Source organism: Danio rerio, chromosome 25, assembly GCF_049306965.1.
Source record: "Danio rerio strain Tuebingen ecotype United States chromosome 25, GRCz12tu, whole genome shotgun sequence".
In the NCBI taxonomy this organism is placed as follows: Eukaryota; Metazoa; Chordata; class Actinopteri; order Cypriniformes; family Danionidae; genus Danio; species Danio rerio.
The window spans coordinates 33,735,624-33,748,741 of record NC_133200.1 but is presented as its reverse complement, the minus strand read 5'-3'; the positions used below and the strand labels follow the sequence as shown (position 1 = coordinate 33,748,741).

At 36.1% G+C, this 13,118-nt stretch overlaps 1 protein-coding gene across 5 annotated transcripts in view; it reads right to left on the bottom strand.

The window, feature by feature from the left end:
• The window catches only part of lsp1a (lymphocyte specific protein 1 a), a 70,598-nt gene that overhangs the window by 49,625 nt on the left and 7,855 nt on the right, over positions 1-13,118 (bottom strand). For all 5 annotated transcript variants that reach the window (XR_012400494.1, XR_012400495.1, XM_003201460.7 and 2 more), the window contains exon 2: positions 1,311-1,457. Coding sequence is in view for 3 of the 5 variants with exons in the window: in XM_003201460.7 (XP_003201508.2) it covers positions 1,311-1,457 (147 nt within the window). In the remaining 2 variants the exon portion in view is untranslated. The remainder of the gene's footprint in view (positions 1-1,310; positions 1,458-13,118) is intronic.

The window sequence follows — 13,118 nt, the reverse complement described above, 5'->3', positions numbered from 1 at the left end:
GGTGTAACAATACAGGTATTCGTATTGAACAGTTCGGTATGAGACTTTTGGTTCGGTACGCATCACGAACTGAATGATTCGTTTCAGACTACCATCTAAATAGATAATAGAGAATAAGTACAAAATTTTATGTTTTCAGTGCAACAACGCTCAACATGGCATCCCAAATGACGTGGCAGAAAACATGCTGCCTTTCCTGCTGTCATGTTAAACAGTAGACCATCGCTTTTGAACTCAGAATATCACTTTATTAAAGAATGCACTCATTAGCAATCTTGCTGCCTCCTGTGTCAGCCTGCTCGTGCTGGCTCCGCCCACGTTGCTCCAGCAACCCTGGACCCCCACACAAAACAGCCAATCTCAATAACCTGTTCACATATCACCACACCCGCCCACCTCCAAACACAAGTCCAGTCAGGTACGCGCTACACTAGCTCGCAAACTGGCTAGTAACGTTAATATAATCCCAGATATCCCAAGTCTCCCGGAAGTTTCGGGAGACGCTTGGATGCATGCAAACGAATAATAATCTTAATCTTTTTTTCTTTTTTAGCGCTGTATCGAAAGCATACCGAACCGTGACACCACTGTGTCGTATAGAACGATTTTTGTGATTTTTGTGAACCATTACACCCCTACTATATATATATATATATATATATATATATAGTAGGGGTGTAACGGTTCACAAAAATCACGGTTCGGTTCTATACGACACAGTGGTGTCACGGTTCGGTATGCTTTATATGCTATATATATATATATATATATATATATATATATATATATATATATATATATATATATATATATATATATGCAATGCTTTTATGTTTAATATTATTAGCTCCTTAAAAAAAAAAAAATTCCCTGTTGGCTGCAGACCAAACCAATGTTGTCTAATGACTTGACTAATTAACCTAATTTGCGTAGTTCACCTAATTAAATCCTTTAAATTGCACTTTAAACTTAATAGTAGTACCTTGCAAAATAACTAGTAAAACATCATGCACTGTCATCGTGCCAGAAAACAAAGAAATTAGTTTGTTCTGTTTAAAAATGTCTTGGAAGAATCTTCTCTCAGTTGTTCATTATTTGATCCAAAAATTGTAACAAACTCCAGTCAGTTGCTTTACATGTCAGTCAGACAATCTCCATCTGCCTAACTGGACAGCTCTTGGGCAGAATAAACTTCAATGAGAACCAGACACACTGCAAGCCAATATTTCAAATGGAAATCTGCCAGGCTACAAAACAAGCCTAACAAATACCAGGTGAAGTGTGTCGAACAGAATGACGTCCACACTTACAGGCTGGCCTCAGGTGGGTTCGCGCTGTCCTGAGGGGATCCAGCAGATCCAGACAGGCTGTGCTGATTTCGGAAAGCCTCCCGGGCCCGACGGCGCCTTTCTCTCTCAATCTCCTCAGCATCTTCGATACTTCGCTGAGCCGTTACTCTGCAGGAATAGAATGAGACCCGTGTTACACCACAAGACAACCATTTTTCTTTCTTGACCCATGTGGAATGATGAATGACCCTTAGCCCAGAGGAGAGCAGTTGACTATGATGCATGGAGCTCTTAAAGAAATCTCTTGCAATGCTTTGTTTAGTCCCTTGCTTGAGATTTGGAGCCGGCATAACATCTGCTCTGGCATTCGACACCGCAAGTTCTCAACCAAAAGAGGCTGGATACAATGCACATTCTGTGTTTATCTAGCCTGTTTACAGAACAAACACACTCTTTATCCTACACTGAAAAAAGATTAATTGGATTTACTTTTTTTATGTAAGTGGTTGCAAACAATTTGCATTATTATAATTATATTTATAATTTATATTTGTAATTATATAATTTAAAATCAGCCCATATAAATCGTTTGCACCCATACAAAAAAGAATTTCAGTTACCAGCTAAAATTTGATTAGGATAGTAATTTTAGGACAAATGTTGCCATAGTATGGTGACCAGATTTCTAGTTCAATGGTCAAGATAGCATTGAAATCTCACTCTCTTCCAAAAATAAGTATTCTATGGTATTTTTACTCCTTTTTTTTTACCTGTGAAACACAAAGGAGACGTCTTAAAACAATACCAGTGGCAGGTTGCAGTCAGTGAGTGAAAGATGTGATATATTAAGCTGTATTTTGGTGTTCATGTCAAATAAAGTACATTTGTACACAAATAAGTCATATTTCTTGTTGGCTTAGTCTCTTTATTAATCCAGGGTCACCACAGCGGAATGAACCACCAACTTATCCAGCAAGTTTTTATGCAGCGGATGCCATTCCAGCCGCAACCCATCTCTGGGAAACATCCACACACACTCATACATTACGGACAATTTAGCCTACCCAATTCACCTGTACCGGGAAACCGGAGCACCCGGAGGAAACCCACGCGAAGGCAGGGAGAACATGCAAACTCCACACAGAAACGCCAACTGAGCTGAGGTTCAAACCAGCGACCCAGTGACCTTCTTGCTGTGAGGCGACAGCACTACCTACTGCGCCACTGCCTCGCCAAAATAAGGCATATTAAATCTTAAAAAAAAGTGTTTATATTTTAAAAACCCTTTGTTTAAAAGAATGAATATGGATTAAATAATGATCAATTGACATTCAGTGTATGATCGTGTAAATTGATTAAAATGTATTTTATCATTTATTTTACAAACAAATGAGTAAAATAGTGATTTGAAACAAGGCAGCAAAGTATTATGGCTTAAAATTATAATTAATTGTTATTTTGGGGTTGCACCATGTTCCATAAAATAAGTCATTAAGGGCTCTATTTTAATGATCTAGGTGCAAAGTCTAAAGCGCATGGCACGAAAGCATTCAGAGCATGTCCGAATCCACTTTTTAAAGATGGAAAATACTGTTTGCCCCGTGGCGCATGGTCTAAAAGGGTTGTGCTCACTCTCCTTTTGAGTTATGGGTGTGTTTTAAGCATAACCTGCATTAAACCAATCAGAGTCTCGTCTCACATTCCCTTTACGAGTCAGTTGCGCCAAGTCATGGCGCATTTACATGGTGGACTTTGTAAGTAACTAAGGGTTTCAACAGCGAGAAGATAGTTAAACAGACATTCTGCAGCGCGAGGGTAAAGAACAAGCCTCCTCAAATCGGCCTCTTTACTTTCTCTTTACTTTCACGCATTAATTTACTCTTTTACTTTAATGGATAAGCAAACAGTGTTGTACGCACTCCACTGAAGACATTTAATTTCATTTGTTAAGATTTGCTTCAAAACTATTTCTAAATTCAGTTCTAATTTTCAACAAACGAATAAATGAACAATAACAATGAAGTGTGGTCAAAAAACTGATTTATATCTGAACACACGTCCTATTCTTATGCCCCATAAGGTAATGCATACGTCAGGTGGACAAATCTAAATTTGTTAATATTAAAACAAATATAAATAAATATAAATATGCACATAATAAATAATACTGCTGATAATAATAACATTACACAAATGCAAACTGTCATGAATAAACTGAAAAAAGCCTTTTAGGCAGTGGTTTTTATATTTATGTTGAAAATTATATATATATATTTTTACATTTTCATCCTTTAATTTTTCATATGTAAAGATATTTGGGTATTGCTGTACATCCTGTGTGTATTAAGCAATGTGTAAGCATTTAAACCTACATAGGCGCATAACTGATATTTTAGTTCAATGGTCAAGGGTGCAGTCTATTTCAGTTCCTCAAAATAGCAACGTGCCAACAATGCGCCTTAACACCTCTTTTAAAGACCAGTACACCCATGAGTCCACAAAGTAGCGCAAATGGATTTACTATTTAAACAACGTGGCGCAAAATGTGCGCTGGTCTGAAAATAGAAATAAATTGCACTATTCACATCTTGCGCCGGGTGCACTGTATGATAGGGCCCTTAATGTCATCAAATGTTTCTGGTTCTATACATCCGATGAAATTCATGGGTATTTTTATAGAAGTCATTATTTAATCAGTTAGTCACATGGTTTCCGCTACATTCATACAGCTTTTCATTCAAAACATTCAGTCGTTTTTTTTTTTTTTTAATAGCTGGTGATAATCACACCAAAACTTATTAAAAGGTAAGTGAATTAAAACAGTGTCAATTTTTCTGTAACCGTAGTAGTGGTGTGCGTCACTTGTTTAACCCTTTAAGGTTACGTGCTTACTGACTGACTGACTGACAGGTGCATGATGCGTGAGGCCAGCAAACACAACGTATAGCCGTTTCACTCTACTTCAGGACACATTAATGCAACTCTGTAGGTCTAATGGAGACATTCATAAATATTCCTAGCAAACCTAATGAATGTTGGAGACATACTTGTTACATAAACACACTAAATCATAGTTCAGCAACATTTATTTGAGAGCGCACAAGAAGATCTGCGCTTGAGTAGCGTATATTTCAGCGGGCGTGCAAGAAGTGTTGAGCACAAACAGAGGATATCGGCGCGCAAGCAAAGAGAATTGCATGCTCATAGGCTATTACATAAATGCGATTGACTTGTAATACTGCCCTCACGACATTTGTCATTGAAATAACAGTAGTCAGAAATAAAAATAAATCAAATTTAAGCTGTTTAAGAATTTGTTTTAATGCTTGTAAACACCTTTTCACCTTTGACCCCTTTACAATGGAGATCAATGGCTCAGTGTTGTTAATCTCCAAAGAAAATCTTCAAAAAATCTTCTTTTGTGTTCTGTGGAGGAAAGAGCATCACATGTCTGGAAGGACATGAGGTTGAGTAAATACTATTTGGGTGAAGAATTAAGGGTGAACACAGGTCACCAATGACCCTCGCAAGAATTTCAGGCCAGATTAGAGCTGAGGTCACAGGCTGCTGCAATGGCTTTACGACTAGCCATAAAACCATATTGACAGATGAATATTGCCTTAAAGCGGTCCTATTAAGCTTTGTCACTTTTTCATTGTTAGGGTGTAGTGTGTGAATGTTTAGGAATAGAAAAGATCTACAAAAAAAGTCTTCTCTAATCTGAGAATAGATATATTATATTATATATTATAATATATATTATATATTAGAATATTTTAATCTCTTTTTTAAAACCACAATTAATGGCTCATTTGGACTACCAAGAGATGTTTTCCAGGCCTAATGATGTCAGAAAGTGGCATGGCTATGCCTATGGAAATTTGAATGTATGTGGGGTTGAGAGGGTCAAAATGACAGTAACATTCTACCAATCTGATACGTCCTGGTATATCTGTGTGTGCAAACAGATTGCGCAACCCCTTGTTCAATATTATCGGCTCATATTGATTATATTGTGAAATATCTGATATTCCAATTCTCAGATGTGTGTAAGAACATGTATTTTGCAGTTCAATCATTTTAATAATGATAACAGTAGTTTTATCTATGACAGCTGATGGATGTCACTGTGATAGTATGTGCTGCACTGGAGAGATTACAGCTGCTGGATTAACATCTTTTGAATTCATCAACTTCTCCCAAAACACGTGAAAGCTAGTGGCTGAGTAACTGGGATAAGAATAAAGTAAATGCACTGTAAAAAACAAAACAAAAAAAAAAAACAGTAATTTTACGGTTTCCGGCAGCTAGGGTGTTGAAAAAAAAAAAAAAAAGTAAAATAGCGTCTGTTAAATTACAGAAATATACCGTAAAAAAAAAGATATTAAAATACAAAAATTTACCAGAAATTTAAATTTGAGGAAATTTCTGTTTTGCCGCAGCGCATGGTCTAACAGTTGTACTTATTCTCTTAATGAGTTAAGGATGTGTTTTGAGCATAACCTGCATTAAACCATTTAGAGTCTTATCTCCCATTCCTTTCCGTGGTGCATTTGCTATTTACATGGCAAACTTGGTATATGAAAAAAACTGAACGCTTTACTAGCTAGAAAACAGTTAAACAGATTATGTGCAGTGCGAGAATAAAGAATGAGCCTTCCACATTCGGCCTCTTTACTTTACTTTTACACTTCACTCCTTTACTTTTGTGAATAAGGAAAGGGTGTTGTACGCACTTCACTGAAGACATCCATACATATTTAATTTTGCTTGTGAAGCGCAAAGATTTGTTTCAAAACTATAACTATAACTATAGTTCTAATTTCCAGCAAACGAATAAATTAACAATAATAATAAAATGCAATATATCCAAACACAATCATCACAATAATCACTCTAAAAAACGCCGCAAATGGATTTGTTATTTAAACAATGTGGCGCAAAATGTAAAAATTACAGCATTGCTGGTCTGAAAACACATCTTGCGCCTTATTGCGCCGGGTCAATGCAATCTCACGGCAATTCGTAACTTTTTAATTTAGTGGCTAATTCGTATGAATTTGTACGATCAAATTCGTACAATTTAGTACCATTTACTCATCACCTCATGATGGTTTGGAGTGTAGTTGGGTGCCATGCCCCCTTTTTATAATTATAGGAATTAGCCACTAAACTGACACAACGTGAAATACTTTGGTTTCCTCGTGAGATCAGGCTGGCCGGGTGTATGATATAGGACCCATAGACTCTAACTAACCAAATTAATGCTATGTTTCCAATAAAGCACTGCACTAAAAATGTTAAAGGTTATAAATCAAAACATTATGAAAATAATTCCCATTCACATATTATTTATTCACATGACTGAGCCAAACTGTCAGAAACAGCGACTTGACAGACAAGCGGATACTTTTGAATGTGGTGTAAGTTTATACATGTTAGCGTATTCATTGCCAGTCAAGCTGATTTGAAGTTTCCTGTGAATGTTGTGGCTAAGCAATCAGAATTGAGTATTATAGACAACTGTGTGATGACATTAGTTAATGCACTGTTGACAAGAAAGACTAAAGACTGTAATAAATATAATGTTCATTGTTTGTTCATGTAAGTAACTTTAACTAATGGAACCTTACTGTAAAGTGTTATTGAACAGCGATATCATCTCATCATGTTTTGAATTACATCTTGGCAGGAGCTATCTGCGGTTCTCCAGATGCAGAAACACCGGGGTTTTAATGAACAAACAGGTTTGTATTCATAACCCAAATACAGTATAAAGACCAGACCAGCTCTAGTTTCATGAACAGCTCATGGTAGAATCCGATGTGTCACACACAGTTCCCGTGACTCTGATTATTATAGGCTGTTAATCACTCAGTCAGGATTACTTCATTTTTTTGGCAGGAGCCACTCGAATGATGTCAGTCCTGCCAATGATGTCATTCAAGATCTGATTTATTTACCACTATCATTCTGATTGTGTAGCCTGCTTTTCTTTTTTTCCCTCCTCATGCCTGGAAATACCGTCTTCCAAGAATTTTAGAAGTGAAAACAGATTTTCAAAAGCAGACTGACAAAATGGTTCTCAGACCCATTTCTGAATTGAATGGAAATAATAAAGAGGGAGACTGAGAGAAAAAAAAAATGTCTGGCTTATGTTCAGCGTGTATCACCTCCCCTGACAATGTGTTGACTAAACTTCCACAGACTGGTGCCCTGGGGCAGAAAGGATTTGGAGGGTTTGACGGATTGGGAAATGTTTTTTTCGCTATTGTTGCTTGTCCTAAATTACCTCAGCCAAGTCTGGACTTGCAGAGCACAGTCTGACCTATGTGGGTCAGTCACAAATGGGTCACATGGAAGTTGACCTCTGGCCGGTGTTTCCCTTTCTAGCTCTTAACCTAAAAGGGATAATTCACCCAAAAACGAAAATGACCTCATCATTTATTCTCCATTGTGTGAAATTTAAACCTATGTGTGATTTTCTTTATTTTCTTAAACACAAATGAAGATATTTGGAAGAATTTTGGTTATAGTCATCCATTGACTTCCACATTAGAAAATAAATACTGTGGGAGTCAATCTATGCTAGACATCAGCATTTATCCGTTTTTTAAATTTTGTTTCAAGAGTTCACACTTAGCTGATGATTGATTATGCTTATTGGCATGCTGTCCCGGGAGAGAGCCTTGAGCCCTTCCCGTTTGAAAGGTAAGAGGGGAGTTTGAGCTCAGGTAGATCTCGAAACTCCCCTGCTGTAGTAGCTAATACACAGATAGTAATGCTCTTAAGAGATAACTACTTACTAGGAGCATGTCTATGGTGCCAATTTGGATTAGTCAATAACTTAAGTTGCATGTTTTTGGCAGTGGGAGGAAACCGGGGGACCCGGGGGAAACCTACGTGACCATGGGGAGAACATGTAACTCCACACAGAAACTTCGGCTAGCTTGGTAATGACTAGAACCAGTGACTTTCTTGCTGTGAGGCAACAGTGCTAACTAGGAAAGGAGGAGGAGTAGGGGTGGAGGAGGGGATTCTTCAAAATGAAGATGGCTGTTATATGGAACTTAGGGTATTTATAGTGACTTAGGAATCGTCTGATTGATGAATCATGAATTGGCTAATTCAAGACCAGCTGTGTTCAATCAAAAGCATGTGATCATCTTGAAATTAGTTTATAAATAAACTTCACTTTGTGTTCAACGGAAGAAAGAATTTTCATTTTTGAGAGAATTATGCCTTTAATTATTATAATTATTATAATTATATATTATATATTATAATTATTATAAGTGAAACTGGTCAAAAAAGATTAATTGTCTTCGAGCATTCGATATTTATTTGCCTGTTTCTACTGAGTGGTACAGTACGGTACGGTTCGGTCCGCTTTTATGGCCGTTTCCACTTTCAAAAGGTACCTTAAAGTGAACCACACTGTACCACGTTTTGGTCACCCTTTGCAAAGGGTACCAACTGGCCCAAAGGGTACCATAAGACGGAGCTAGACGCGCAGCTGAACGCTATTGGTTTACAGAGATACGTTACACGCAGAAGCAGAAAAATGAAAACAAAGGAAGTGCCATTTTTAAAAACACAGCCGAGACATTACACCGTAATACTATATGCATCCTATAACAAGCCAGGGTCGACCCAAGCTCAAACGAACCTTGTCGTCGTCTTGACGAACAGCCACAAAGCCAAGAAGAACAAAATCTGCAGTGTCCTGTTGTTGTTTTGCGAGCTCGTCTAAAGCGCGAGCGGTTTCGCGTTCTCCAGAGAGCTTGCAGCGCATCTATATTTTGAAATAACACACTTTTTGCGCTCATATTAATAACGTGCGCATAATTAATAAATATTAATTAGTTAAATTAATAAATAAAGCGCTTCTGACACCCGATCCTGTCAGAAGTGAAAAATTAAGGAAGTCGGGGAAAAAAGCAGCAAATGATGCTTCTGCAACCTAAAACATGAACAAATATCCCTGTTTAACTATTATCATCACCTTTTGGACTATTACGAACTCGGAATGACAGATTTACTCTCTAACAAGAGGCTATGTGCTGCTGAAGATTGAAGTCAGTTTGCTCTGACTGTGGGCTATATTTTGTGGTGTTTTTAAACCCAAATAAGGCCTAAATGTATGCTGTGTGTAGTTTTTTCTGTAATTGGTAACATTTTGAAGACTGTATATGGGTCTGAACGTGTTCATATATGTTGCATTTAATTATTTATTTTATACACTCCCAAATGTAACAGTAGGCTATTTCGCATCATTGCTCATCTGTTATAATCAGATCATGTTCATAGAAAGTTAGTAATGAAGTATTTATGTTTATTAAGCCTCTGTTTTGTGATTTCGGCAATTCGTAACTTTTTAATTTAGTGGCTAATTCATATGAATTTGTACGATCAAATTCGTACAATTTAGTACCATTTACTCATCACCTAATGATGGTTGGGGTTAGGGGTGTAGTTGGGTGCCATGCCCCCTTTTTAAAATCATACGAATTAGCCACTAAATGGACACAATGTGAAATACTTAGGTTTCCTTGTGAGATCAGGCTGGCCGGGTGTATGATATAGGACCCATAGACTCTAACTGACCAAATTAATGCTATGTTTCCAATAAAGCACTGCATTTTTATTTTAAGCCTCTGTTTTGTGAGAAGTGTGAACAACCCATACGACTTTACTGAAGGCATTTCCTCAATAAAAATGACGTCGTCTGAAACTTTCTCTCGTACACCACACCCACCAAAAGGGTACCCTTTTGGCAGTGGAAACGCAAGCTTGATAAAGGTGACCCATACTGTACCGTGTTGTACCTTTCAGTGGAAACGGGCCCTATATGTAAATATGGGTGTATGGGTTTCATTCTTCTGCAGGACATAACAGATGCATATTCTGTAGTGTTATTGTTGTATTTTTGAGTGTTTTGTGTATTGAATGAAGGACTATTTCATGCTGTATAGAAAAAAAAGACTGTAATACAGGTTTGAAACAGCATGAGGGTGAGTAAATGATGGACCGTGTTTTGATTTTAGGTGAACTATATTTTTAAGGCCTGTTTACACAAGCAACAAAGCAACTTGAATTTGTTCACTTTTTAGTTGCCGTTGATTATTTGTGGCGATGTGAATGTAATAAAAGAGATATGTTATAGGTAAATTGAATAAACTAAATTGGCTGTAGTGTGTGAGTGTGTCTGTGTATGGGAATGAGAGTGTATGGGTGTTTCTCAGTACTGGGTTGAAGGGCATCCACTGTCTAAACCATATGCTGGAATAGCTGACAGTTTATTACACTGTGGCGACCTCTGAAACAGAGAATAAGCGGAAGGAAAATAAATGAATAATTAGTTGTTTTGCAAGTAAGGTAATTAACTAAATTAATTAATATTATATTGTGTATATTACAATCATGCCAACACACATGGTTTGTCTGTGTTAGAGTGGCAGCTTTTCGTTATTTTAGTTTGTTTACTGTACCCTAGACATGCAGTTTATGAAGTCTGACCTTTTTGAGGTGGTGATTTTCTTGAAAGGCATATGCTTGCATATGTTTATGTCGGTAATTATACATGTTATCTTTCATAAGTAAACATGGCATCTAATGTTTGTATGTACACAATATCCCAATGTATACTTATGTTGCTTATGTAAATTTAATCTTAAATACAGTGATTGTATTGGCTGCTGGGCTTGTTGAAACATTGACCTAAATTACATGTTGACACAATCAAATTTTATATTTATTTATGCCCTTTTTAGGCTTTTTTTAGGCTGTAAAATGTTCCTTGTTATTAATGTTCCCATTAAGTTATGTTCTTAATAATTTATTTATTTATTCATTTTATTTTATTTTATTTTATTTTATTTATTTTTAAATGTCCAGTTTTTTTAAACAATGTTTTGATTTGGTTATAAAAACATTATTCAAAACATCTTTATAACATTTAATTCATTTTATATTTTTATATTAATATTTACAAAATTGTGTTTTGTGAATATATATATATATATATATATATATATATATATATATATATATATATATATATATATATATATATATATATATATATATATATAATTGAATTTTTTCCAAAAAGTTTTATCAACGTTACAAGAATGTTTCAAAATTATTTTAATAATGTTACATGCTAACATTTACACTTTTAAGGAATGAATGTTTGAATGTTCTCTGTTAGATGGGATTGTGCATGATGTGTCTTTTATAAACTGAGCATGATACACTCAAAAAAAATGAATCACAAAAAAATGTATCATCATATGATTCTATTTAATTTGTAAGCTTGTTTTTAAATGTAGATTCTTTAGAATCGATCTAAATCTGTTTAAATCGAATACTTTTAGATCTAATCAATTAAAAAATGAATGTAGTATAAATATATCTAGCTGTATAAAAATCCATAAGTCATCAGTTTACTCAATATGCGAGGCAAAATTTAGACATCTCCATACTCCGCACAATAGATAAATGAATAAAAAGCATTTAAAACACACTGGATTTACTGATACTACCACATAAATGTTTAACTAACAAATATCAAGTGTTTTATGTTCAAGTATGTTAGACGTATTCAAATGCATGGAATATTTGCAATTCAGACATAAATCTTATTTGTTAGGCCTAAATATTTTTTTGAGTGCGTCTCTTTCCTCTTTACTTCACGTTACATCACAAATGAGAACACTGAAGAAACCTTAAATGGATTGCTAAATTATAAAGTATGTGTACAATTTTCTGGGGCGGCACGGTGGCGCAGTGGGTAGCGCTGTCACCCCACAGCAAAAAGGTCACTGGTTTAAGCCCCAGCTGGTTCGGTTGGAATTTCTGTGTGGAGTTTGTTTCCCTGTAGGTGAACATGCACTGTAGGTGAATTGGGTAAGCTAAATTGCCTGTAGTGTTTGTACGTATATCCTGGTCCTACAGGTTGGGGGTTGAGCATTGGGCTAATGACCCACTTGGTAAAAATTAGATGTTAGGAAACACCAACATATCAACTTCAATATAAACAGCCTTGGGAGCAAGTCAGCACAATTTACTGAAATGAATCCTATTTAACAAATTTTCTAAATCATGGAAAGATGTCAAGAGAAATGGTATGTGATTTAAACTTCCAGTATTTAAAATAATAAAGAAAAATACTAGCTGAAGCCAGCTGTAATGACAAACTGACTAAGTCCATTTAAATGTCTTCAGTTTTTCCACCTCATGCTTAAACCTCAAGAGCAAGAAGTTCCTGCTGTACTGTACCACATTGTTCTCAACTTTACCGTTTTCTGATCCTCTTTATTAAACAAAAGAACAACTCGTTCTTAATTGAAACCATCTAAATGATCCCTTTTGTTCTCATTTACAAGGAAGCAAATCCCTGCTTTGTTTGTTTACAGGACAACTAATCCTGCTGTTTGGGATCTGAATGATAGATGCTGTAATTTCCTCCCCTCTCATTTTCTATCTTGCACTGAGGGGTGTATGGGCAGCTGTGAGCTTTATTGACTCTGTGAGTCAGATGATGTCATCAGCACAGATTTAAAGAGATATTTTCCCAGGCATGTTAGTATCTTCCTGCTGTCAGTGTGTGGTCCTCACACATGTTTCCCCAGTGATCCCTGAATGACTGAAGTCATTTCAAAGCACTAATCAGAGATGTGGAAAGTGCGCAGTTATGAATTATGACATCTGTAATTATGTCATTTGAAAGATGGTATTTATTTCTTAGCACACTTCAAAAGGAAATGCTTCTTAAATTGCTGTGCGCATACGTTCCAGATAAACCAACATTCCTCAAAACACCTT